This window comes from Hemibagrus wyckioides, linkage group LG13 (assembly GCF_019097595.1).
Source record: "Hemibagrus wyckioides isolate EC202008001 linkage group LG13, SWU_Hwy_1.0, whole genome shotgun sequence".
NCBI lineage: Eukaryota > Metazoa > Chordata > Actinopteri > Siluriformes > Bagridae > Hemibagrus > Hemibagrus wyckioides.
The window spans coordinates 10,269,927-10,296,564 of NC_080722.1; the positions used below are offsets into that span (position 1 = coordinate 10,269,927).

At 41.7% G+C, this 26,638-nt stretch overlaps 1 protein-coding gene across 4 annotated transcripts; it reads left to right on the forward strand.

Annotated features, from left to right (window-relative positions):
- The first annotated feature begins 392 nt into the window (after positions 1–392).
- Positions 393–25,622, forward strand: tmem94 (transmembrane protein 94). 4 transcript variants are annotated; one of them, XR_009206346.1, is made up of 33 exons: positions 395–520; positions 4,092–4,371; positions 8,640–8,759; positions 8,849–8,976; positions 9,546–9,682; positions 9,817–10,025; positions 10,183–10,334; positions 10,586–10,688; positions 10,783–10,869; positions 10,993–11,109; positions 12,507–12,563; positions 16,145–16,249; positions 16,571–16,744; positions 17,386–17,604; positions 17,960–18,272; positions 18,377–18,550; positions 18,637–18,739; positions 18,921–19,129; positions 19,819–20,000; positions 20,229–20,364; positions 20,523–20,638; positions 20,746–20,845; positions 21,124–21,232; positions 21,332–21,521; positions 21,975–22,052; positions 22,206–22,291; positions 22,369–22,450; positions 22,815–22,963; positions 23,058–23,143; positions 23,269–23,362; positions 23,755–23,943; positions 24,117–24,392; positions 25,083–25,622. XR_009206346.1 is itself a non-coding variant. In XM_058406249.1 (32 exons), exons 2-32 carry the CDS (start codon positions 4,348–4,350, stop codon positions 24,187–24,189), a joined length of 4,101 nt encoding a protein of 1,366 aa, XP_058262232.1. In that variant the 5' UTR covers positions 393–504; positions 4,092–4,347; the 3' UTR covers positions 24,190–25,622. The 4 variants fall into 4 exon arrangements, 3 of the variants coding, with proteins under 3 accessions (XP_058262232.1, XP_058262231.1, XP_058262233.1); XM_058406249.1 differs by having other exon boundaries at positions 393–504; positions 24,117–25,622; XM_058406248.1 differs by having other exon boundaries at positions 24,117–25,622.
- Positions 25,623–26,638: the final 1,016 nt, after the last annotated feature.

Sequence of the window (26,638 nt, forward strand, 5' to 3'; positions counted from 1 at the left end):
AAATCTCTGCCTGTTACAAAAACACCAACACTGGATATCCCTTTTAAAAATGCTTTTAGAAAAAAGTATCTCAATAAAACAATAACAATAACACAGACTATGTGACGCGTCCGCCATACACGTCGTCGATGAGCGCATTAATATGAACTTGTGGTTTGCCTTTCAGCCGGAACTACTGTCCGTGCTGCTGTTATTAGAATATTACGCAACCAATCCGTTTCGAGAATTTAACATACATCTGCCGCAACTGTACGTGACGTCGGCTGGAAATGTACGCCCGCCCCGTTCGAGACAGACCAATCAGACGACAAAACAGAATTCAAGTCCCGCCTCTTTACAGATCTCAGCCAATGAGGCTCCTGCTCAGTTGCCTACGCAAGAAAAAAACAGTCAAGCCCTTTAGAATTTGTAACATGGCCGTCGGAGGGAGCGGAGTACAAGGTTTTGGGGACAGATACACGGCATTAGTTCAGCTGACGGACGATGCAGCGCTTTATTCATAATGTAACTACTCTGTTCTGTAAGTTAACACTATTTGGAGAAGTCGTTTTTGCTTATTCTGTATTGCCAACGCAGCATCAATTACGAGTTACATTATAAGCCCTGGAGCTGGGAAGTGGCTGCTCGCTGTCGAATGGGAAGTGTTCTAAACGCCGCAGATTCATAATCGAAGTGCACTTGATAGGGTATGAAATCTCGTTATTTGACGTGCACTGCATATCGAACAGAGGTACATTTGGGATGTGGCTACGGCGCAGGTTAGTAATACTATAAAGCCGAGTGTCCGGCAAGTGAGAAGTAAATATCCTAAACATTTATTTGTACGGATTGGAAAGCTTGTTGGTTTTTTTTGTTAAGTAGAGTCTTTAAGTGCAAGTTTTGAACATTAAGATCGCGTTAGCTAGTTATCTCTTCAGCTACTGTAGTAGTTCAGCAGTGCACCTTTTAAGTGATAGCAGTTAAACAGATATTTTCGAGCTGTGCAACAGCTGGCCAGATGTATACAAAGCATCTAGTTTTGTAGGCATGTTGTAACTTGTAACTAGCTATTTAGACATGGCAGCAAGTCAAGACAAGTTAGTAGATGATGCGTCTGATGCACTGGAGTGTAGAGGAATTCAGCTTTAGTAAACTCTCCTTCTCTTGTCAAGCTCTTCTTTATATCATGTAAATGAATGCAGTAATAGGTGATATTTGTTTAATAGAAACACCAGATTTCCACACACCTCAGGAATTTGGTGTTTGATTCCCACCTCCTTCGTGTGCTTCAGGGGTTTCCTCAGGGTTCTCTGGTTTTCTCCCTACTCCACAGATATGCACTGTTGGCTGATTGATTTCTCTGAATTGTCTGTATTACGTGAATGGATGTGTTGGCATCCTGTTTCTTCAGGGGTTTCCTTCCCAGTCCATAGATGCATTTACATTTCTGGCATTTGGCAGACAGAGAGCGACAAACAATTTATCTTATTTTTTTTATACAACTGAGCAGTTGAGGGTTAAGGACCTTGCTCAGAGGCCCAGCAGTGGTAACTTGGTGGGCTTGGGATTCAAACGCACAACCTTCTGATTAGTAGTCCAACACCTTTACCATTAAGCTACCACATCTCACGTATGTGTTCTATCCTGACTGGCATCTCTAAATAGCCAGGGTTATGTTACATCTGGTGACATTTTGTCCAGGGTGTCTGCTCGAATAAGCTCTAGGTTCCCTGCATCGCCGTGTAGAATATGAGGTACCGAAAATGAATGGATAGATAGTTAGCCTGGTGCTAGCTTACACTTTTACGCTAAACTGTATAATCAGGCATAACATTATGAGCAGAGAGAGGTGAAGTGAATAACTCTGATTGTCTCCTCATCATGGCACCTGTTAGTGGGTGGGATATATTAGGCAGCAAGTCAACATTTTATCCTCAAAGTTGATGTGAAAAATGAAGCAGGAAAAATGGACAAGCGTAAGGATTTGAGTGAGTTTGACATGGGATAAATTGTGATGGCTAGACGACTGGATCAGAGCGTCTCCAAAACTGTAGCTCTTTTGAGGTGGTCCCGGTCTGCAGTGGTCAGTATCTATCAAAAGTATCCTTTAAGTTCTGTAAGTATCCTTTGAGCCAGATACCACAGCACACCTTCAGGGATCTAGTGGAGTCCATGCCTCAACAGGTCAGGGCTGTTTTGGCAGCAAAAGTGGGACCAACACAATATCAGGTCATAATGTTATGTCTAATTGGTGTATAATTGTATAGTATTAAAGTATACACTATCCCAGGGGAGATAGATCGGAGAACACACTGGAACCCTGGATAGGGCAAAATCACATACACACTCACACACCCATTCACACACTACAGAGAATTTACAGAGGCAGTCAGTTTGCTACGCATGTTTTTGGGTTGAGGAGGAAACCGGAATTCCCAGAGGAAACCCCTCAATCACGGGGAGTTAATCGTATTAATTACTGCAGACTTGATGGGAAAGTGTTTAGAAATATGTTTGCAAATATTACCAGAGTATCAGTTTTTAGTACACTGAAATTCAGTTCAGTAAGAAAGTGAGAAGTTTGTTCATAAGTCACAAACCATTCATTAGGTACTACATCGATCAAGTGAAAGCCCCAGTTTGCTCACTCAAGCTTATATTTGTGGATGTGCTGAAACCTACAGGATAAGGTAACTTAACCCTGAAGTATGACAGGCTAGTTACTGAATTATCTGATGAAAATAAGTGAATTCCTGGGTAGAGGAAGAGTCTGTGTATCTGTAGTCCTTGTCATGCTTGGATGATAATAACTTTGAAGGCTGAGTCCTTATTTTTTCAGCCGTTATGTACTATTGGTACATATGCATGCCATTTATTTCCTCAGCTTTCTCATCATTTCCACATCCCTGCATACTGCTAATGTGCAAAAAAAGTTTGCTTGTCATCAGACAAGATCATTTATCCATCTAGTACAAATTTATTGATGCATGTAGTTCAGCAGGTGGTGAGTAGCGCAGGCTTGTAGTGTGCTGCTCCACCGTGAAGCCTGAAACACTGTCAAGCACCATTAAACATACACAAGAAAAATTGCTTAGTGATTGTCACTACGGTGTTTTTTCTTTCTCTTGTCAGTGAATGGGAGAAATGAGGCAAGTGAACATTTTCTCAAACATTTGCTATCTACATATTTAGTGTAAATACTAAGCCTAACTAACTAAGAATAGAAAGATAAAGCTAAATAGTCTGTCCTGAGTGCCTGGTGTAGTCATGGCACAGATCGTGCACATAAACACTGGACACAATTTGCTTTAACTCATGCCTTCTTCATGCCTCTGATACACTACATTGCCAAAAGTTTTGGGACACCCCTCCAAATCATTGAAATCAGGGGTTGGGCTCGGTCCCTTAGTTCCAGTGAAAGGAACTCTTAATGCTTCAGCATACCAAGACATTTTGGACAATATCATGCTCCCAGCTTTGTAGGAACAGTTTGGGGATGACCCCTTCCTGTTCCAACATGACTGAACACCAGTGCACAAAGCAAGGTCCATAAAGACATGAATGAGAGAGTTTGGTGTGAAGGAACTCAGAGTCCTGACCTCAACCCGATAGAACGCCTTTGGGATGAATTAGAGCGGAGACTGTGAGCCAGACCTTCTCATCCAACATCAGTGCCTGATCTCACAAATGCACTTCTAGAGGAAAATCAAAAATTCCCATAAACACACTCCTAAACCTTGTGGAAAGCCTTCCCAGAAGAGTTGAAGCTGTTATAGCTGTAATGGGTGGGCCAACTCCATATTACATTCATGTGCATGTAAAGGCAGGTGTCCCAAAACTTTTGGCAATATAGTATATTTTGCATAATTTGGAAATAGAAGTTTACTTTGCTGAAGATATCAGTATCATGTGTTGGTTATTATTTAGACCGGTCATATTGTTAATGGCGGTAAAATGGAGACAAAATGTGGAATTGTTTGCTTCTTGAATCCTTTCCTGAATTCCCAACCTTTCATAACATTTTTTATAAAGATTATAAAGCAAGTTTTTGTTCCCTACACTACATTTAATTGCACAAGTTGATGTCATTTTGTTGTTTTTTCCCCCCACAGGTTAGTGTTATCAGCCCAGAAGAATAAATCTGGTTCATTATAAAGCGCTGTAGTGGAAGCAGAAGTGGAAGCAGCAGCTGTTGCGTGCACCCTGTCTCTCAGAGAGAGGTGTCTGTTTCTCCTCTCACACTGGCAGTACTGTTAGGATTAGCGTTTGGGGGCCGGCGGACGTGTTTACCTGCGGCAGGACGGGACTCGGCCCTGACGACTGGCGCCGCGTCTCCTCGCGGAGCATGGTGAGAGAGCACGGGTCACCATGGAGCTCCACGATAAGATGCAGGTGAGTTCCTGAGTCGCCTTCACTCCAGGGACGAGGACACGTGATGGATTTGCATTGACGTTTTTATTTATCTGTGTATTCGCTCGTATTCAAAGCGGCTCACGATTGAGCTGAGCAGTTGAAGATTCAGGGCTTGATCAGAGACTCGGTGACTTTCTGAGCAGTAATCCAGAGCCCTCACTGATGCACCACTACACACGCTGCAGTTTTATTTATGTTTTGTCTAATGAACTGTTTTCTGCATTTTTCCGTGTTATTTCTGTTTCTCTCTATGCACTCCTGCCCTGATCTGTAAGCATTTTGGGAAAAAAGAAAACCATGACAGCAAAGGCACAAATAATAAATAAGCATGTTGATCCATGCACGGTGTTGTGTTGCGATCGTGTTCAGCTCTTACACACAGTCTGCAGAAACGAAAGATTACAGTCAGAATCGTGAAAGAGATCTATTGTGTTATGTGTAGGCAGAATACCGGACTGTGTCGTTGGTGTTATTATAAGAAAAAGGTTTTTAAACTGTTGCTCTTAAACATGATCATGTCACATGACTATTGCTGGAAATAGAGATAGAGTATGACAGTTGTACTTAACATGAATAAAGAGAGCGTGCTGTTATATATTCAGTTTCTGATATCAAAGTATAGGTATTCCGATTATTATGGGATGCCGTGGTCCTCAGAAACGTCCTGCTGTGGAACACATGCAGGGAAGGAACTCGTGAGTCGTGAGCAGGTTTGGTTTGGTTGATGTTATTTAAATAACAAATGCAAACTAACAATCCCACTTGTGTCCTAAACCACGTGTAGTAGTTGAAAATAAACTCTATAGAAGTTCAGGAATAGTTTTCAGCAAAAGTACTAATATTTCACACATATCAGTATCTGGTCACTTTCTGTGTAGGAAACAGAATCGCTTAGACCTCTGTATCGACTGTGCGAATCCCCGTCAGTCTAATGTTTCCCGATTGATTTCCAAGCTGGAAGAAGCATAAGCAGAGAAGCAGTAAAGGTGAGATCCAGTGTTGACTGCTGCTTGCTGGAGCTGCGTCTGGGACACAGGGGTCACTGAGGATGCTGTCTGTCCCTCGTTCGCTTTTCCAGCTCACTGCGCCGCCGCTGAGACAGCAAAGTGCTGCGTTTGCTGAAACGGGTGAATGTTTGTTATGCAGAGGGGTAAGGGCATCTATTTATTGGCCTGTCTGAGCCTCTTTTTTTATGTCTGCAAAAGCATCTCTCTGATTAGCGTGCAAGAAATTATGAATTTAAAACTTTATCATGCAGGGGCAATGTCACTAATAACACCGAATCACGGTTGCATTATCGCTGCACAATAGATCAGTGCTATAAAGTGGGGACTGCAAGATTTTTTGCATTCTGCACGTTTCGCTAGAGCAGAGTGGCTCATCGCTCAGGGGCAGAGACGTGGTGGCTGGACCCCGCAGTCTGGATGCTGAAACAGCAGCATACATTATCCAGCAACCATCGCTTTGTCCAACAGCCTGTTCTGACCTAGCCGCACTCACTCCACTCACGGTGTCGCGCCAGCTTAACAGCCTCACCCACGGACTTGGACATGATCCTGAAAGATGCAGCTCGGTTCTGGAGGGATTATGTGAGTAGGCTGGGGGTTAAAAAGTGCCAGCATGCTGACATCCTGTAGAAAAAGCTATGCTTGTTATTCACTATGTCTTTATCTCTCTGCCTTGACACATTCAATCTTGAATGCTTCTATTGTTTTATGTGAAGTCGTTCATGATCGTGTTTGTATGTGAGAGACTTGACTAAAGAGTGATCAAGTGTGCAGGAAGACCAGACAGGCGGCAAAATTGCAGATGTTTTCACATGCTTTATCAGCATGGGGGTTTTAACTCCGTCTCTCTCCAGCTGCTGTGGGAAACTGCTGGGTTTATTTATAGACGGTTGCTCTGTGGCTCCAGTCTGAGCATGGCTAATACTCAAGTGGGAGTGAGATTACAAAGGGGCGCAAGAGGATACTGTGGGAACACATTCGCCTCTTTTTGGCCTTATCTGGCAGTTATGAATAGTGAAGCTTTCTTTTTCTTCTTCTTCTTTTTTTTTTTTTTTTGCCTTTTCTCTGGCCATCAAAGTGCACTTCCTGAGATGTGCATTGAAATTCAGTGTGTGTTCAATAATACATGACATACAGTCTTGCAGCATTGAGCTGCAAATGCAGTTCCTGTGCACTTTTCATAGCGGATGAGTTCGATATTTTTCTCTAATAAGGAATTAAAATCCTGTGCCCTGTTTTTTATATATATATATATATATATATATAGTCAGGGTTTATTTATTTATTTATTTTTATTACCCATTTATAAATTGAGAAGAATCTGACAGAAGAGTTGTAAATCCACTGCCTACATGAATAACAGATAACAAAACTCCCACACACTCTTGTGTAAGCCTGTGTAACTTCCCAAATGTACACGGTTCACAGTTCATCCAGCTAGATCAAGTACTCTACACATGCTACTGTGTTAAAGCACATTTAAGCTATGAAGACATCATATGTAATGACTGGACAGTATTTCATTGCTGTATATTTCTATTTTATTTTATCTTTCTTATCCTTGTTAAACACTTCCATTAATATTGTTGTAGAATATCTAAACATCAGCCATAACATTATGAGCACTAAGAGCTGAAGTGAATAACACTGTTTATCTCCTCATCATGGCACCTGTTAGTGGGTGGGATATATTAGGCAGCAAGTGAACATTTTGTCCTCAAAGTTGATGTTAGAAGCAGGAAAAATGGACAAGCTTAAGGATTTGAGCGAGTTTGACGAAGGGCCAAATTGTGATGGGTAGACGACTGGATCAGAGCATCTCCAAAACTGTAGCTCTTGTGGGGTGTTCCCGGTCTGCAGTGGTCAGTATCTATCAAAAGTGGTCCAAGGAAGGAACAGTGGTGAACCGGTGACAGGGTCATGTGCGGCCAAGGCTCATTGATGCACGTTGGTAGCGAAGGCTGGCCCGTGTGATCCGATCCAACAGACGAGCTACTGTTGCTCAGATTGCTGAACAAGTTAATGCTGGTTCTGATAGAAAGGTGTCAAAATACACAGTACATCACAGTTTGTTGCGAGTGTAGCTGCATAGCTGTAGACCGGTCAGGGTGCCCATGCTGACCCCTGTGCACTATCGAAAGGTGAGCATCAGAACTGGACTGCACAGAGCAATGGAAGAAGGTGGTCTGGTCTAATGAATCGTGTTTTCTTTTACATCACGTGGATGGCCGGGTCTGTGTGCACTTACCTGGGGAACACAAGGCAGCAGGATGCACTATGGGAGAAAGGCAAGCCGACTGAGGCAGTGTCATGCTTTGGGCAATGTTCTGCTGGGAAACCTTGGGTCCTGCTATCCATGTGGATGTTACTTTGGCACATACCACCTACCTAAGCATTGTTGCAGACCATGTACAAAGGTTTTGAGACATGGCGCCTATCATTTTTCTCTCAATATAAGTAAAATGCAAATATACTTTGTCCCAAATGATGTAGTACACACTGTGCACTTACACTATGCACTATGTGCACTATCGTCCAGTGTATGAATATTAGCAGGATAGTATCGTCTCTAATGGAATGGCTTTTACTAACCGGAATTATCAGCCGTTTCCCAGTCGATAGCGATTGATGGCAAACACGAGTAATATGACCCCACCCAGCACCACCAAGCTCCACTGTTGGGCAATTGAGCAAGGCCCTTAACCCTCCCTTCTCCATGGGTACGTAGCTGCCCCTACGCTCTGACCCCAACTTCCTTGAAGAAAAGAATTCCACTGTGCTGTAATGTATGTGTGGCGATAATAAAAGGCTTCTTTCTCTCAGTTCTAAAACAATGTAATACTACTGTGAATTAAACGTGGGAGACATTTCTAAGATGGAGTTCGTCGGCCACTTGAAAAGTATGTTTTTCGCATCCAGCATCAGCACCTGGTAGCCCCGCCCCTTTTTCCACTACGGAAACGAACCTGCGACCATGAAGTGCATGCAGCGTCCAACATTCCACACTTTCAGTTGAATATGTGCATCATTCAGGTATTTGTTGTAATTTTCCGTGTGAGCACACAACTTCTGGCACAGAATAGTGCATAAGTATGCGATCTGGGACGCACATACCGTCTATATTTATATCTATAATAATTGCTGCTTTAAATACTACATGGCTGTGATACCGTAAGGGGGCTAGTGTTATGATGAAGCACTTATATTATACAGTAATGTGTTATTGTGGCTTTATTTCAGGAGGAAGGAGTGACTCCATTAGGTCTAAGCACAGCCCAGGCTTTAGGAACACTCCGGGATCAGCTCTCCAGTCTACTGGAGCAGCATCAGAAGCTCAGCCAGCGTCGATCCACCATCAAGGTACCATCATTCGCTCCAGAGCTTCTATATTTTGTGTCGTTATGTATCCCATACTTGTAGATGGTTTCAGCTGTATATGATTGATGCAGGAGCTGTGGGCAAAGAGTTTCCTCCACCATAATGACCGTCACTCCTGCTTCCACTGGCCTGGAGCTGCGTTCACGCTGCTTGTAGTGTTGGGTTTGCTGTGTTGCCATGGCAAGCAGCCAAAGGGCAGGTGAGTTAGGCAGAGGGTGTGTCTCATTTCCACGAGCTGAGAAATACTATAACAAACACAAGCAAGTGAGCATAAATGGGGTAAATATAGACCGTAAATATGGGCACCCAGTTTATGTAGGAAACCTAACATCATGTTACCTGTAAACAAACTTGTTTACTTGAGTACTTTAACAGTACACTAAGTTCTGGAGAACTGTCTAACACAGATGTTAGAAATATATGACAAAAATATATTACATATGTTAAAAATTTAGAAGGACTGTTTATATTAACATGTTTTTGTGTGATTGTTTATTTCTGTATTTTGATTTATGTATATTTTTCGTTGAAAATAAGGGAGTCTAATATTAATTATAGATTCTAACTGAGTCTGAACTGATAAATGTCTTCTCCACACATAAAATTGTAAATGGCACTGTGGGATTAAGAGATAAAATTGCATTAGGGTTTATTGGGAGCAAGGGGGTTGATTTGAGATTTTAAAAAAAAACAGTGAAATATTCTTAAGAATAAATATGATTTGATTCATGATTGCTTTTATATGACTTACTGTCTCTGTCTGATCAGTGAAGGCATAGAACTGGTGAATGCAGGAGCTCTCTTCCTCCTGCTGCTGCTTAACCTCATCCTTATTGGACGTCAGCAGAGACTGAAGAAGAGCGAGATGCTTCGACGACTGAAATCCATCATTTCGGATCTAAACAGTGAGGAATCTAATGGTCTAATGTAAAATCAGTAATGTCCTGTGCACCGTCTTCATGTTTGGAATCAATAGGTTTTAAGGCATAACATTTCCAGAACTGACCTTTTGACATGATTTCCTACACAATCGTACTAGATCACTTGGAAGGGAGAGGAGGACAGCCAGTCAGATGGGCCTCATCTCGATACCCTGACCTATACACACCATCCTCGCCATCCTGGTCTCTGCACTGGACATACCGTGATGAGCAGTTGGTTAATCTGCCCGTCAGTCTGTTGGTGGAAGGTGATATCATTGCCCTCAGGCCAGGGCAGGAAGCATTTGTCTCTCTTCGAGGCATTAAGGTGATTTTGTGTTAGTGTTTAGCTCATGTGATATAGCAATATATAGCACTATGCACCACCTTAGAGACATGTTTATTGTATGACCTTCTCTCTCTCTCTCTCTCTCTCTCACTCTCTCTCACTCTCTCTCTCTCTCTCTCTCTCTGCCTGTTACTAGGATGATGAACACATTGTCCTGGAGCCCGGAGACCTCTTTCCACCATTCTCCCCTCCTCCCTCACCTCAAGGAAATAATAGAAAGGGACCGCACAGCCCCCAGCATCACCGCCTCTTCAGGGTGGTGCGCACACCCATTCTTGACAATATCAGGTAATTCCCAAAAGCAAACACACATTAGTGTGCTACTACAAATATGCCTTTGTATCGAAATTAGTAATATAAGATAAATGTGGGTGTGCATATTCAAATGTTTTCTTTAAAATGTTTTTTGCAGTAGTTATATTCCAGTAAAAAATAATTTGGTGCACACTGAAAGCTTAGTGCATGCAGTCACAATGCATACAGTGAGACGATATGATTTTTGTGTCTGTATACAACGAACCTGTCTCTCCCCCAAACAGGAACAGTCTTGATCTCGCTCTTTCTCGACCAGTCACAGCTCTTGATAATGAACGCTTCACGGTGCAGTCCATTATTGCGAAGTTTGCCTGCCCTGCTGTGCTGGTATATCAAAGAATCTTCAAGAAATCCTTTACAGACTTCAAATGTAGTTTAGTTTTTTTTTAATAGTTCTAAAAATCCTTGTCGTTTTTCCAAGGTGGCGTTTTTTACTGTGAATACAATCCGCTATTTTTGCGGCACTCCCGGTCTGACGCCAGGGCAATTCAACTTCTTTCAGCTACAGGTAAATCTCCCGTTCTCACGTAGTCCTCTATGAGATTATAGCACTCTCATTATAGCACTCTTTCTCATTGTGGTGGTATGTGTTGATGATGTTATTGTTGTTCTGTCTTGCTGTGGTATGTAGATGATGGGAGTGCTGCCCATTCTACCTCTGCTGTTTCCTGTCATGTGGGTCCTGGTCATTGCTTATGGAGAGGCGCGAGTGTTGGCAGAGTTCAGCCGCAACTCCCCAACTGGCCTGGTGAGCTCACTTTATTGCTGTAATTCATGCACTCCTTCATTTGAACTCCTTAAAGCCCCTGCCAGCATGGTTACAACAAAGAGCCTAGACGCGATGCTGAGGGTCACTTAATAAGCGTTACTCAAAAGGATATTTATATACAGCTGTGTGGCTGTGTTAGATATATTATATTGTACACTCCGTGGCCAAATGTATGTTAACACCTGACCATCACATCCATATGTGGTCCTTCCCCAAGCTTTTACCACAAAGCTGGAAGCACACAATTGTACAGAATCCCTTTGTATGTTGAAGTAGTAAGATTTCCCTTCACAGGAACCATGAAGACATGGTTGGCTTGGCAATGGCCAAGTGGCTGAATGACCCCACTGCTTTGCTCTAAAATCCAGTGAAAAGCCTTTCCAGTAGAGTAGAAGTTGTTATAAGAGCAAAAGTGGGGACCAAATCTATAATGAGATGTTCAACTGGGCGTATAAGGGTGTGAAGGTCGGGTGTCCAGCATATCTTTTCGCCATCTCCCTAACAAAAAAAACACTGCAAGTGCGCTGGAGTTAAAAAGTGGGTAGGAATTATGAAAGGCAGAGCATCACATTCTAGCCGTATTTCATTCATAGCTTTAAGGGCATTGTTTTAAGAGCATTGTAAGTTGGAGGGTTGTGTATGCTTCAAGCTCTACCAATCAGTATAGCCTCATATTGCAACACTGCAGTTAGGGCACACTTAGGGCTTTGGGTGTGAAAGGAAGTTTACTGTTCTTACATTTAACAGCTTGACATCGTGCTAATGGTATTCACACCCTTTTACAGACAGATACATTATGGGCAGCTGTTGAAGATTGCAAGTTCTCTTTGTGGTCATACCAGTCTCTCACTTAATAATTGATGATATTTACTGTGCTAACCTAATGTACATGGCATGCTAAAGATACTAGAGTCATATAGATTCAGTAATAAAGTAGCTGCGGTGAAGAATAACAAGCATATTGCTAAATTTTATTCGTACATGAACTACCTGATATCACAATGTAGTCCTGCCTAGGTCAGATCGAGCGCAAGGGAAAAAGGGTAATATAAATCTCTGCCAAAAAGTACAGCATTGTTCGTTTTTTAATGGTCAGCAAGAGGTCGACCACAGAAACCGTCGCTAGTTATAAGAAGCGGATCTTGAAAGTAAGTTGCCAGCGGCTTTAACACTTTCTCCTCACATTCTGGCTCCTCATTAACACAGCCGCTTGTATGATGTGTGTGTGTGGCATGTGTATTAACCATGCTAGATGTGAGTTGATGAGTTCAGCTTAGCACTAGGATGGTTTAGCGTGTTCCTTGAGAGCAGAGGTGAGCGACTAGAGACTCTGGCGCATCCAGGCAGGATTTAATCCACCTCTTCTCTCGTCTCAGCTGGCTAAGTTCTCTGAGGACACTCTAAGCAGCTACACGGAAGTGGTGTCCTCCCAGGTACATCCTCTGTATTCCTCCTTCTCACCCTCTGCTTTCATTTCCCCACTCTGGATAGAACCACCATCACCACCACCAGCATCATATATATATATTTTTTTTTCCTTTACTCAGCCATTGCTTATGTATTTACACACAGGAATATTGGGTTACCATATTTTCTGGACTGAAAGACATTTTGGGGGGTTTTTAAAGCATGAGCTATGACTTGACAGTGATTAGTAGGGGGAGTAGCAGGAATTTGATTCATTTAGAACCAAGGAAAAAACTAGATGTCTAGGTGACTTGTTAGGAAGAGCAACTGAAGTAAGAAAAATAAGCCAGATTATCTTCTTGTGAGCCTAAAAGTTGATTAAAATGGATGTAGGTATTGAAGCAAGCGTATGAGAATGATCCGAATTATTGTTAGTGCTTTACAGTACCACGAGAATGTGATGTGTCTATTGCCTTTAATAGGAAAAGAATCATTTCTTGCCAGTAGTAGCAGAGATTAGTGTTACTATGGCAACAGTGATCTGACAGAAAAAAGCTGCATCCTCAGTGAAGGAATTAATAGCGTTTGCACTTATAGCAGCTCTAACAGGACAAAAAATAAACTGTGCTGCCCCAGAATATATGTTTAACCATGTTAACCAGTATAGTTGTGGCCAACCGAATGGATATTGTTGGATATTTTCAAGTAGTATAAATATTTTATCACCACAGGTCTGATATAAAAATAGTCAGAACATTGTTGGATTTTGAGCTGGTTGTGTTTACCACTTGGGGCATCTCAGAGAGCAGAAATGGGTTTAATATCACAGGAACTACACCGATCAGGCATAACATTATGAGTAGTGAGAGGTGAAGTGAATAACTCTGATTATCTCCTCATCATGGCACCTGTTAGTGGGTGGGATATATTAAGCAGCAAGTGAACATTTTGTCCTCAAAGTTGATGTGTTAGAAGCAGGAAAAATGGGCAAGCATAAGGATTTGAGCGAGTTTGACAAGGGCCAAATTGGGATGGCTAGACGACTGGATCAGAGCATCTCCAAAAGTGCAGCTCTTGTGGGGTGTTCCCGGTCAGGGACGGCCAAGGCTCATTGACGCACGTGGGGAGAGAAGGCTGGCCCGTGTGATCCGGTCCAACAGACGAGCTACTGTTGCTCAAATTGCTGACGAAGTTAATGCTGGTTCTGATAGAAAGGTGTAAGACTTACAGTGCATGATGGGTCAGGGCTGTTTTGGTAGCAAAAGGGGGACCGACACGATATTAGCCAGGTGGCCATAATGTTATGTCTGATCAATGTGTTCTATCAGTATACTGACCTTATTAGGCTGGGTTAAAACAGAAATACTACAAGCCCAGAGTATTAACTTTCATATGAGGCATTAATCACCACTTTGGAGTGTGAAGTAGCAAAAGACATTCAGTGCTAAAAACGTAAACCCCAAAAGAAAGAAAAATTTCTTCTTCTTTTTTGGCATCTGGTAACATCAGATAAAATAAAAATGCCCGTTTATTAGTACTACATCTACAGTGAAGTGATGTACTGTGTATTTGTTATGCTTCTCCAAGCAGATTGAATTTGTTTTAAGTTCCAGAAAAACTTGTTGTCTGGAAAATATGGTAATCTTACACTGGTATTTGTTGCTGTTTTGTTCCTTTGTTCCTTTACGCTTCTGTAATGTTTATCTTTCCATCTTGTTCAACTGATATTGCCATACTAAAGGCTAAAGTTTCATAAGGTGTGTTTTGTTGGTTTATTTGAGATCTTAGTTGTGGCACTCATGCAGGTCCTGCACCAGTCACATGCACACTCTGCATGTTTTTGTACTGTTCTCACTGCTACCTGTACTTCCTGTGATGACAGCATGGCACTGGGATCTCGGTCATCACCTATATTACCTTGAGTTGATGTAAATTCATGTGGTTCTTCGCATGAAGCTTTTTTTTTCAATCTGAAAGGTTCTGGTGATGGTATAAATGCATGACTAGATAGATGAACTTGCTTGTATACTTGCAGTAGTGACTTGTTTGGGATCTTTAGTTCATTCTTTCACGCTCCTGACGATGGCACTGTCTTTTGATTTGTTTGCAGTTGCTCACTTTGCATGAAACACACAAGTGCTGTGGACAGAAGTCTTGAATATGTGTCTATTAGGTACACTATATGAGATTGTTTATTTTTGTCAAATACTGTGTTTAAAGCTGTTTATATCTGTTATGGTGTTGTATTCAGGAGCCTGGTGTAAGAAAGTTGAGGACGTAGGCTTCCTTCATATGAAGAGAAGGAAGGAAGGATGGAAGAAGGGAAGAAAGGGGGGAAAAAGGAAGGAAAGTAAGAGAAGAAAGGAAAGGAAAGGAAATGAAGGAAAAAAGGAAGAAAGGAAGGGAAGGAGAGAAAAAAAGGAAAGGAAGGAAGAAAAAGGAAGGAAAGAAATGAAGAAAGGAAGAAAAAAGGAAAGGAAAGAAATGAAAAAAGGAAGGAAAGAAAGGAAGAAAGCAAGCAAGAAAGAAAGGAATGGAATGGATAGAAAGAAAAGAAAAAAAGGTACAAAGTGGGAAAGGAAAGAAAGAAAGTGAGAAAGGAAGAAAAGGAAAAAAGGAAGAAAATGAGAAAGGAAGGAAAGGAAAGAAATGAAGAAAAGGAAAGGAAGAAAGAGAAATTTCCAATTGAATCACTGGAATCATTAAAAACTGCCCTACAGAAATTGACTGTCCGTGTTTGTCATTAAGCAGTCAGTAATCAGTAGTCAGACATTAACAGCAGATTATAGCAGCTTTTTAATGGTCTGTAGTCTCTAATAATCAATTAATAAAGATTAATTCAGTCATTCTTCTTCAGTAGCTGCTTTATCCTGACCACACACTGAGCTCTGGTCCATCACAGGGCAGAGTACACACACATTTGCACACTTATTTACTTCTAGGGGCAAATTTTGCGCAGCTAATCCAACTACTAGCATGTTTTTGGGAGGAAACTGGAGAACCCTGAGGAAACCCACACAGGTCCAGGAGGAGCATGAGAAACAGTAACTCGAGGCTTGACGTGGAAACCCTGAAGCTGTGAGGTGGCACAGACAACTGTTAAAAATGTAGAGTAGTAGAGAGGAACGTTTTGCTTTAAAGACCTCTATTCTGTTTTCCATTAATGAGATTTTTACACGTTCTCAGCTCAGCTTCTACAGATAGTGTTGATTGTTTCTCTACACACCAAATGATATGGGGAAGAAAAGGATTTGTGCGCATGGAGTACAGCAGTTCATTAAAAAGGTGACATTAGCAAATTCGCACATTCCGAGTCAGTGTTGGTGTGAATATGGTGGCAATGTAGAGATGTGTAGGGCTGAGTCATTATCAATATCTCACATTATCAAGTTCTTCTGTATCAGCTTTGTCCTGAAATAACGTTCTCACTCCAGATTTGTTGCTTTGTGAATGACCAGATACATGCAACTCTTTAAATAAGGGTAGAAAGAATGAGGATTTTAACTGAATCAACAAGAATTAGATATAAAACTCCAGTTTTAGATTTCCCCCTGCAGGCTTTTACTAACCAATCCAAAACTCTGTGTGTGTGTGTGTGTGTGTGTAGGAGATGCTGCGCTGTGTGTGGAGACACTTGGTAAGTGTTCTGAAAGGAGAGTCTCAGACGTTGTGTTTTACCTCAAGCCTGCTGCGCAACCTGGGATCAGTCACAGTGAGTGTCACCTACTGTCACATACCATAACAGAGGATGATTTCTTTAATCCCAAGATACAGACACCAGCTTAGATGAAGTCTGGAGGAAAATTTGTACCAGAGTAAAATGTGAAATACGTTGAAAGAGCTGTAGATTGCTTTTAAATGTAAGGAGCAATGCTGGGAAACGTTTTCAGTGTAAAAGCAGTAAAGTTTGTGTATTTTTTCCACAGGTGTCATTGCTTCTCAGTCTGCCGAGGAATATTCTTTATGAATAGTGCTGTTAGTGAAGTGCAAATTTAACACTTTGAGTCTGTGTGTGTGTGTTTTGTCTTTGTAGGTACTATGCTGTGTGGATAAGCAGGGTGTACTTTCCTGGCCCAACCCTAGTCCAGAGACAGTCCTGTTCTTCAGCGGGCGCGTTGAGCCGCCCCATGACAGCCAGGACAACCTCAGGGACGACATGTCCGTTAACTCTTTGTGTCGTACTGAAGGAGAAGATGACAGAGATGAGGTAACTGAGTTCATTTTTGTTCTTAAGTAAGTAAGTAGACCAATCAGCCATAACATTATGATCACTGAGAGGTGAAGTGAATAACACTGATTATCTCCTCATCATGGCACCTGTTAGTGGGTGGGATATATTAGGCAGCAAGTGAACATTTTGTCCTCAAAGTTGATGTGTTCGAAGCAGGAAAAATGGGCAAGAGTAAGGATTTGAGCAAGTTTGACAAGGGCCAAGTTGTGATGGCTAAACGACTGGATCAGAGCATCTCCAAAACTGCAGCTCTGTTGGGGTGTTCCCGGTCTGCAGTGGTCAGTAACAGTGATGAGCCGACGACAGGGTCGTGGGCGGACAAGGCTCATTGATGCACGTGGGGAGTGAAGGCTGGCCCGTGTGATTCGATCCAACAGACAAACTACTGTTGCTCAAATTGCTGAAGAAGTTAATGCTGGTTCTGATAGAAAGGTGTCAGAATACAGAGTGCATGAAGGGTCAGGGCTGTTTTGGCAGCAAAAGGGGGACCAATACAATATTAGACACGTGGTCATAATGTTATGTCTGGTCAGTGTATATAGGGTTAAAAACCTTAGAATTGGTATGCGAAATACAGTGCAATTCATTTTCTGGCCTGTGATTTGTCTACTCTCTAGGCTCAGGAAGGTGAGGCTCTCCTCAACATACATTCCCTGGAACCTGTCCTACATCTAGTTAATGAGCAGGAGTCCAGTGAGGTATCGCACGATACTGTCCGCTCCTGTGATGCGCACCGCACACGCCGAGGTCCTCAGACCACACGCTCTAAACACCCATCTGGCTCCAACGTCAGCTTCAGCCATGACACAGAGGGGGGAGAGGAGTCAAGCGGTCAGGTATCACTACATTTATGAATGATTTTATCTCACAGGAAATTCCATTTAGCAATGCACTGTGGAGTAGTGAGGCTTATCTGTTGTGTGTCGCAACGACTCATTAGGTCATAAATTCTTGCACCAACTTTGATAGAGGCCAAAAGTCATGAGAGAGTAATGCATTTTTGTCAGGTGATATCTTTCAATGTTAGTATAACTTCACTAATATGAGCCCAGAATATTTCCTTTTATATATTAAAGGTAGAAAACAAAACACATGGCTTTTTATGAGAGATGTAATAAAAGCTATATAATTTAACCTGTACTACACGTAGCTTACATTTCTTTGTCTCTGTGTTTTTGTGTGCGTCACCAGCTGTGTGTTGTCGGTGATGATCTGTGTGAGGCAGAGGACTTTGTGTGTGATTATCATCTGGAGATGCTGAGCCTGTCTCAGGACCAGCAGAACCCTGTCAGTATTCAGTTTGATGACTCGGGCTGGCAGGGCCACCTGTCCTCTCTGAAGCCTCTGGGACTGAACATCATGCTGAACTTGTGCAACGCTCCAGTCACGCAGCAACTCTGCCGCTTCTCAGACCACCTCTCCAACTTGGCGCTGCAGGAGAGTCATGGTGCTGTGCTTCCTGTACACGTTCCCTGGGGCCTCTGCGAGCTTTCTCGCCTCATAGGTTAACTTCACATTAACTCACTCATTAACTTACACTGATCACATGCTGGTTTTGTTTATATTCTTGTTGAGCCAGTGCCATTACCTGTTACTGCTCTTGTTAAGGTTTTACACCCGGAGCACGAGAACTCTTTAACCAGGAGAACCATTTGGCTTTGTACCAGCTGCCTAATGGAGACAAGGTCAGTGAGTCGTGCACACGCCGTGTCCACCATGTCACCAAACGCCAACCACCTATTAGTCATCTGATCAGCCTGCTAGTGCGAGACAGCACAACCAGTGAGAAAGCTTCCTCTTTCCTCTGACTTTTTCCAGATTTCTCTTATTGTTCCATTCATGTCACTGATCTTTTCTCTTCTTCTCAGACAACGTACAGATGCTCTCCCACGGCTCAGCTGACCTCATCCTAGAGGCCTGCACTGATTTCTGGGACGGCACAGACATCTACCCGCTCTCTGGTTCTGACAGGTCAATCACATGACCTCTTCCGCCTAGTCACCCTCTCTCTCTCTCTCTCTCTCTCTCGCTTTCTCTCTCTCACTCACTCACTCACTCACTCACTCTATTTGAGTATTCTATTTGAATTCTCTTCTCTATTTAAAATCGTCTCATACAGATTCATGAGTATTATTTTTTGCTTTCTCTACAGGAAGAAGGTTCTGGATTTCTACCAGCGTGCATGCCTGTCAGGTTATTGTTCTGCATTTGCGTATAAGCCCATGCAGGTGGCACTGTCATGTCAGCTAAATGGGAAGTGTGTCGAGCTGGCACCCGGCCCAGCACTCTTCTCCGGAGTGGAGCTGCCCAGCACCACGCCCATCAAACACAGCGGCCGCCGCAACAGCTGGAGCTCAGATGGTGAGAGAGAAGGAGAAGTAGGCCAAGTCTGTTTTTAATCTTCTCTAGGGTCAGCCAATACAAGTAACATGCACATGCTTGGACACTGAAATGGATTTTAATATTTCTCAATAGTGAGTCTCTGAGCTTACAAATTGGCATTGTGGTTTCATTAAACATTGTTACACATGTAGCACCAGCGTATTAATACTATTATGATGAAAACATTTTATATAACTCACCCCTAATCTCCATTATACTTTTACATGAATGGATGCAAGCTACAAGTTTTAAAGTTGCATTATTAAATACATTATATATCAGTGTTTAAAAAAATGGATTTGACGCCAAATTGTGATGGCTAGATGACTGGATCAGAGCCTCTCCAAAACTGCAGGTCTTGTGGGGTGTTCCCGGTCTGCAGTGGTAACAGTGGTAAACCGGCGACAGGGTCATGGGCGGCCAAGGCTCATTGATGAATACATTAAAATAATAGCATTCATCTACCCAGCAGTCTACCTGCTGCATTGGAAATTAACTGCAAACTAAATAACATCTTCAAATTATCAGTCAGAGTTATAAAGGCAAGGAACACACTATCATATGCAGTGACTGTAGACCTTCTGAACAGCTTGGTTAGTCTTGTTGTTATTCAATCTTGTTTCCATATAATCACTTACATTCACTACATGTATCTGTGTGTGTTGCAGAGGGTATAGGAGAGGGCTTGGAGAAGGAGGACTGTGTTCAGGCCTTGAGCGGGCAGATATTCATGGGCATGGTGTCGTCCCAGTTCCAGGCCCGCTTGGACACTGTGCGGCTCATTGAGAACCTGGTGGGAGCCTGCATCCGATTTGTCTACTTCTCCAGGGAGGATGAGCTGCGCAGCAAGGTACTGTCAAGTAGGGGTAGTATTCATGTGCAGCCAAGTTTGATCACTATAAGCATCATGAATGCGTGTGATGAATTAATATAGGTAACTAGTATTCTTTAATAGTAGAAAAACTATTATACTGTATAATAAACAAGATGTATATTGCATATATATATTTTTGATGTCTTTCAGTTTCATATAAAAACTAATAAAAGCTTGGATATGTCTTTCTGTGTCTCTGTCTAGGTGTTTGCAGAGAAGATGGGTTTGGAAACAGGCTGGAACTGTCACATCTCTCTTACCCCTAATGGAGATGGTCATGGTGATGGAGCTCCCTCTAGCCCTAGCCAGGCAGGCTCTCTACATGATGATCTACTACCTGGTATGCTGTGTGTGTCTGTGTAGAATGTATGTGTAGCAGCTAATTGAACAATATCTGTTGCTGGTACGAATTCCTGAACTCTATTTAGCTAGAGATATGGATCTGCAATGTGCCTATGAGCTGGGTATCAGATTTTAATTTACTGTCTGTCTCTACAGATTCCCGGGATGATGCTGAGGGCCCGTTACTTGCTGAGGATGAAGGTCAGTCGGATCTTGCTAGCTTTCAGGCGACAGAGAGCGACGTGCCCAGCTTTCTCGCCGACGGCAATAGAGTATGCAGTTTCTTTGTCTTGCATCAACGCACAAAGCTCTTTCTTTATGACTGGATTTATTTAACTCAGCAGATCAAACATTCCTTTCGATTTTTTCTTTTCCGTAGGCAAAGTTGCCTCGTGGCATCCATCAGGTCCGCCCTCACTTGAAGAACATTGACAATGTGCCACTGCTCGTGCCCCTGTTCACTGACTGCACTCCTGAAAGTGAGTCTCTTTACCAAAATTATTTTATTGTTTATCGCTGTCAGAAAATCTGTAGCATTTTCCCTTCTCAAGCTAACTGGATTCATTTGATAGAACTTTAGAATTTATTATTGGTAGGTATGTGATCAAAGTTTTACATTGCTAAGGAAAAGAAATGTTATTTTTTATTTTGTTTTTATTTATTTATTCATTTATTATTATTTTTATTTATTTATTTTTAAATTGGGCAAAAAGTTCATAAAGACAAAGATCACTAAAGTGTGTGTGTGTGATTTCAGCCATGTGTGAGATGATGAAGATCATGCAGGAGAACAGAGAGGTGACGTGCTGTTTAGGAAGCTCGGCTAACTTCCGGAACAGCTGCCTGTTCATACAGAGTGACCTCAGGTGAGTCAACATCTGTTCTGGTGGAAATTATTTGAAACCATGTGTGTTATGTTGTGTGTTTCATGGGTATGGTGTGTTTCTGTGCATGTTTGACTGCAGTATCTCTCTGGACCCACTGTACCCATCTCGCTGCTCTTGGGAGACGTTTGGCTACGCGTCTGGCAGTGTTGTGAACGAGGAGACAGAGGAACTGACCCCGCTTCGACTTAGCGCTCGCCTCAACAGCCTGAGCTGCTCCGTCTCCTTACACCAGGGTGAAAGCTTCAGCCTGGTCAAGCTTATAGAGCAGGTGAGACGCTCTCACTATTCACTTTCTTACTTTTCTTATTCATCCCAGAGGTATTCTATAAGGTTGAGGTCAGGACATTATGAAGTTCCTCCACACCAAACTCCCTCATCCATGTCTTTATGAACCTTGCTTTGTGTACTGGTGTGCAGTCATGTTGGAACAGGAAGGGGTCATCCCCAAACTGTTCCCACAAAGTCAGGAGCATGAAATTGTCCAAAATGTCTTGGTATACTGAAGCATTAAGAGTTCCTTTCACTGGAACTAAGAGGCCGAGCCCAACCCCTGAAAAACAACACCTGAATTCAGTGATTTGGAGGGGTGTCCCAAAACTTTTGGCAATATAGTGTGTATCACCATTGTTATTGCTCACTCCAGCCAAACATTGCAGTGATGGATGACTATCAACAATGTGAAATGAGAAATAAACAGAGGTTGTGCATGTTCTGTGTGTAGGCCAGACACACCACATATGGTATTCGCAAGTGTTTCCTCTTCCTGCTACAGTGCCAGCTCACACTGGTCATCATTCAGGTAAGCCCAGCCTATAGGACCTTCGATTAAATCTGCAATATACCTGTTTACATTTTACACAAATCGCTTCCGTTAACAATTTACAGCTCATTATATAGTGTAGTTGGTTTGTAAATGCAGTATTTTTTTTGTTTGTTTGTTTTTGTCTGGTAGTTCTTGGCTTGTCTGACTCAGCTTCCACCTCCACTAAATATAACAGACATTCTGTGGCTCTCCTGCTTCTGTTACCCACTGCTGAGGTGAGACTTTTTGTCACTGACACACAAAGAGTGATACCTTCTTACCACGTGACAGCTAATGTTAATGTGTCTATCAGTGTGTCTTTCTTGGGGAAGCCTCCAGACAGCTTGGTGATGACTGTGGCTACTGGGAAAAATCTGGATGACATCCCGCGCAAGGTTGGTCATGTCTCAAATCAAGCAGCATGAGCACTGCAATTCTGTCTAGTCGTATTATTTTTTATTCATCACCAGTGTTTGTGAATTCGTATCAGATTTAACACCAAGGTAGCTTACATGATGTATTATATAATGTCTGTAAGGCACTATTATAAGAATGAGAACTTTCATGAGAATAGGCGTTTAACTTCATGTAGCTGACTTCAGTATTATTATATTAATATTTAATATTCACCTTCATATTAAAAGTAGTGACAAACCTCTGTGTTAATTGACACTCTTGCTCATATGCAGATTTGATCGTCAAAGGCCGGTGCATTTTTCTGTCACGGTGAATAATTTATGTATTTTATTCTCTCCCCAGACTCAACATTACTTCCTGGGTTGGTTCCTGCTCAAGTTTGGTTTGACCGTGTGTGTTTACCTGCTGGGATTCGGATATTCCCTGCAGGCAGTGTTAGTTAAAGCTGCTAATGACACCAGTGTGAACTGTACCCACATCTTCACTGCTTGGTACACACACTAAACACTGTAAATTTCTCACAATCAAGAGTGCTTTTATTATTGATTAATAAACTAATCCCCTGTTTAACCCTTATTCCTGCAGCTCATCTGAAAAGTGGTTTCATGAGTTAGCTAATGGTCTGCTGCTTATCCAGAAAGTCATGGCAGGCTTCCTGGCTCTGCATACTGGTGAGACCTGCTTTCACAAACTGCTTATTATGAGTTTACTGGACATGTATGATGGTCTGTATCTTACTATCTGTCTCTCTCTCTCTCTCTCTCTCTCTCTCTCTCTCTCTCTCTCTCTCTCTCAGTGGTTATTTCTCTCAGCTATGTGCATCGTTCTCAGCCACTGTGGAGGAAGAATCCTTTCAGTAACACATGGTGGTGTCTCACTGTGCCTCTAGTGTGAGTGTTTTTGTTTGTGTGTGTGTGAATTAGGGTGAGTGTGTGTGAATGAGTATGTGTGAGAATGAGGGTGAGTTTGTGTGTATATGTGTTGAATGAGTGTGTGTGAGAGAGAGAGAGTGTGGTGTGTGTGAGTAGGAGTGGTAGTGTGGTCTTCTAATTAACCATGACCTTATTATTGGCAAGTTACAATTATTATAATCATTTCATTGCCTTAGTTTCATTGTGGAAGTGTGTTTTTCCCCTTTAATTGTAGGCTTGTTATATAATAGTGGTATAAGAGCGAATGTGCTGTAATAGTGACATAAGAGCAAAACTCTTATGTAATGCAGACATGGATATGTCAGTTCTAAACTGAATGCTTGATTCTTCATTTCTCCCCTCTCTTACAGGCTGTTGGGTCAGGTGGTGCAGGCTATAATAGATTATAATTTATGGCAAGACAGAAGTAAAATTTCGAATGGTAAAACCGATCTGGACTTTACATTAAGTCTTGTACCCATGGAGGTGTGGCTGCCGGTGTCGCTGTCCACTGTGCTGGTGGTGCTGATCAACGAGGCTGTTAAACTGCACGAGATCAGGTACGACCCTGTCCGAAGTCTTAACGTTTTCATTCTAGCTGACTGACTCAGCATTATTGACGTTTAACTGAAATATCTTTAGTTGTGAGCAGAGCTTTTAGAGTGCTTTAATTACTTCATCAAGAAATTACATTATCATTTTTGTGCAGTAATAGAAATCTTGTCCGTTTCAGGGTACGAGTGCGCTACCAGAAGAGGCAGAAGCTCCAATTTGAGACTAAGCTGGGAATGAACTCTCCTTTCTGAGCTGCTTTGAACAGAAGTCTTTTTTGCTGTAAGATCACTGTTCCCATCGATGAGCAGTGGAGCAAGAGCAGGAGCTATATTTTGTTTTGTTTTTTTGTTTTTTTTGTTCTCAGTGCCTCACTCCAACACTAACACACAAACTCTGAACCAGCATCGCTTCAAGACACCAGAATACCAAGACAGCGTCTATTCTCCATCACTAGGTTTCATGTTTAAATATTCTTTACCTCTTATGGTGTGAGTTATGTTTATGCATCCTCTGTTCTCTGTGGTTTGTATAGTGGTATATAAAAGTGGGAGAGTTGAGTACTATTAGGGTTAGTAATGTTAAATGTAAAAATGACAGGATTGTTATAGATGGACAGTTTGTGTACCTTGTAATGTAACAGTATGCTAGAGGAGTGTTTTAATTCTAAGCTAAAGAAATATAAGACTTCAGATGATGTTTCTCAGTGGTTACAGGTAAAGTGTAGAAGGCAGAAGGGGCATGCTGTTTTTATCTCCTAGTTACTGAACACTTCTCACACACCTCGGCAGTTTCTTCACTCTGTGGAAGAATTGCCATGCGTCACCAAATACTGAACAATCTTTTCCATAGATTTGAATGTCACTGTCTTTGTACATCCTTTCAAATACCTCATGTCTAATCTTTGCCACAGAGATAGTTTTGCACTCACGCCTACTCTAATGAGTTTATTCAAATCATAGAAGGCGTGCTAATCAAACCACACCACAAGAACAGAACTGCTTTTAACAAATCCTATAACTTGATATGTATCAGCCAAAATAAGAGCCAAATGTTTTTTGCTCTATCATAGATCCTTTGATCAGATGGATCACTATATCAGATCAATTCTGTAAACGTCTAAACTTCATTTCATTTGATTCCACAGAGAGCTGTCTTACAGTCTTATCATAGCTTATCCTGGTGTGATTGAGTTTCTGGCTGTTCTACCTCTTGCTGATTGCCTCAATAACATTCTACATCCTCAGTGGCTCAGTGGTCAAGGTAACGGCTTTGAGCTAGTGATCAGAAGGCTGTGCAGAAGATCAAATCTGAGGCTCTCCACAGAACCGCTGCTGGGTTTCTTGAACAAGGTTCTGAATTCTTTAATGAAAGTCCTGTTATGTAAACGCATCTGCCAAATGAATAAATGTTTAAATCTTACAGGGGGTTTTACTGATCAATACGTGATGAGCAATATGCTTTATTTAAAATGACCAGCATTTCTCCTTCCTTAGATGTTCTTAATGTTCTGTTTAAGGCCAAGCAAAAAAAAAAAAAAAAACCTCACTGTGGCTTTAAAACAGTGTGGCCATTAAAACATTGCCTGTATGACTTCCTTCCATCTTACCCCATTTTGCATCCATGTACTTTTAATCTTTCATGTACTTCTCGCTGTGATCTCCATGCCATAGGAGCTCTTCATGCCTTTTAGCTCTTTTTTATCCCCATATCCATTAAGCTACCTTTACTATAGCTATATCACTTACTTACTTACTTATTCCTCCTGATTATTCATGACCTACTAGTCTCAAGTAGGCTTTGCTAACTAGTTCCTGCGTCTGAAGTATTTAATTATTTATTTATTTTATGGCACACATGTCTGTATATTTTTATGGATAGTGCATTATACTTAAGCAGGCCTTTTTTTTCGTACAGGTGTCTGAAGAGATCATATGCGCAGAACGTCATGACTTGTTTCTTCACTGTACTCTTTTTTAACTTGTAGGCAGGTCAAGTTAATGCACAGAATGTGTTCAAACAGTGTTTGTCCTCCTGCTCTGTTTCCAGCTCAGGGCAATTTGAAACGTGTATAAGCAGCTGGATATCAGATATCATACAGGGCTACGATATCGAACAGGCATTAACTGAGCGAGTTTCTTACTTGCTTTAGAGCTGGTGCAGAAGTGATTGAAGGTGACATGTTGGGGTAATCAGCAGAGAATTATTATTTTATTTTAATTTTTTTGCACTGATCCATTCTGTATGTCATTATATGTTCAGCTTGTGTAATAGAGCATGATCGCACAACTTTTTTTGTACAGTTCTGGAATATTGTCCTTTTTTAATGTTATTAAATATATGTAAATTTTAATTTCCACTGACATATATGCATGATTAAGACATTCATGAATGCAATGGTTAACCTTTTTTTTTTTTTTTTGAGAATGTTGGATCTTGCATGCACTGCAGATGTTGCTGGGGCTTCCATCTATCAAATCAGCCTTAGCCATCCCACAGGAACCATGTCCAGTCTCTCTCTACTGTACAGATGTTTGTGCAAATAATAAGAACAGAATGAAAACCTGTATTGGTCGGTGCCAGCTACTCATGAAAAGTTTGCTATCTGTGAATGTTCACAAAGTTTATAAATGTATATTTTCTATTTTTAAGATGTCATTGATTTTTATTTTTTTGGCAATTGATTTGTGATCTTTTAATAAA

Bases quoted from the DNA above. Each gene is read 5' to 3' on its own strand.
- tmem94 (XM_058406249.1), top strand. From the start codon at position 4,348: ATGGAGCTCCACGATAAGATGCAG. The intron at 10,335-10,585 runs GTAATTCCCAAA...TCCCCCAAACAG, and splicing joins CCCATTCTTGACAATATCAG to GAACAGTCTTGATCTCGCTC. The intron at 18,551-18,636 runs GTGAGAAAGCTT...TCTTCTTCTCAG, and splicing joins AGTGCGAGACAGCACAACCA to ACAACGTACAGATGCTCTCC.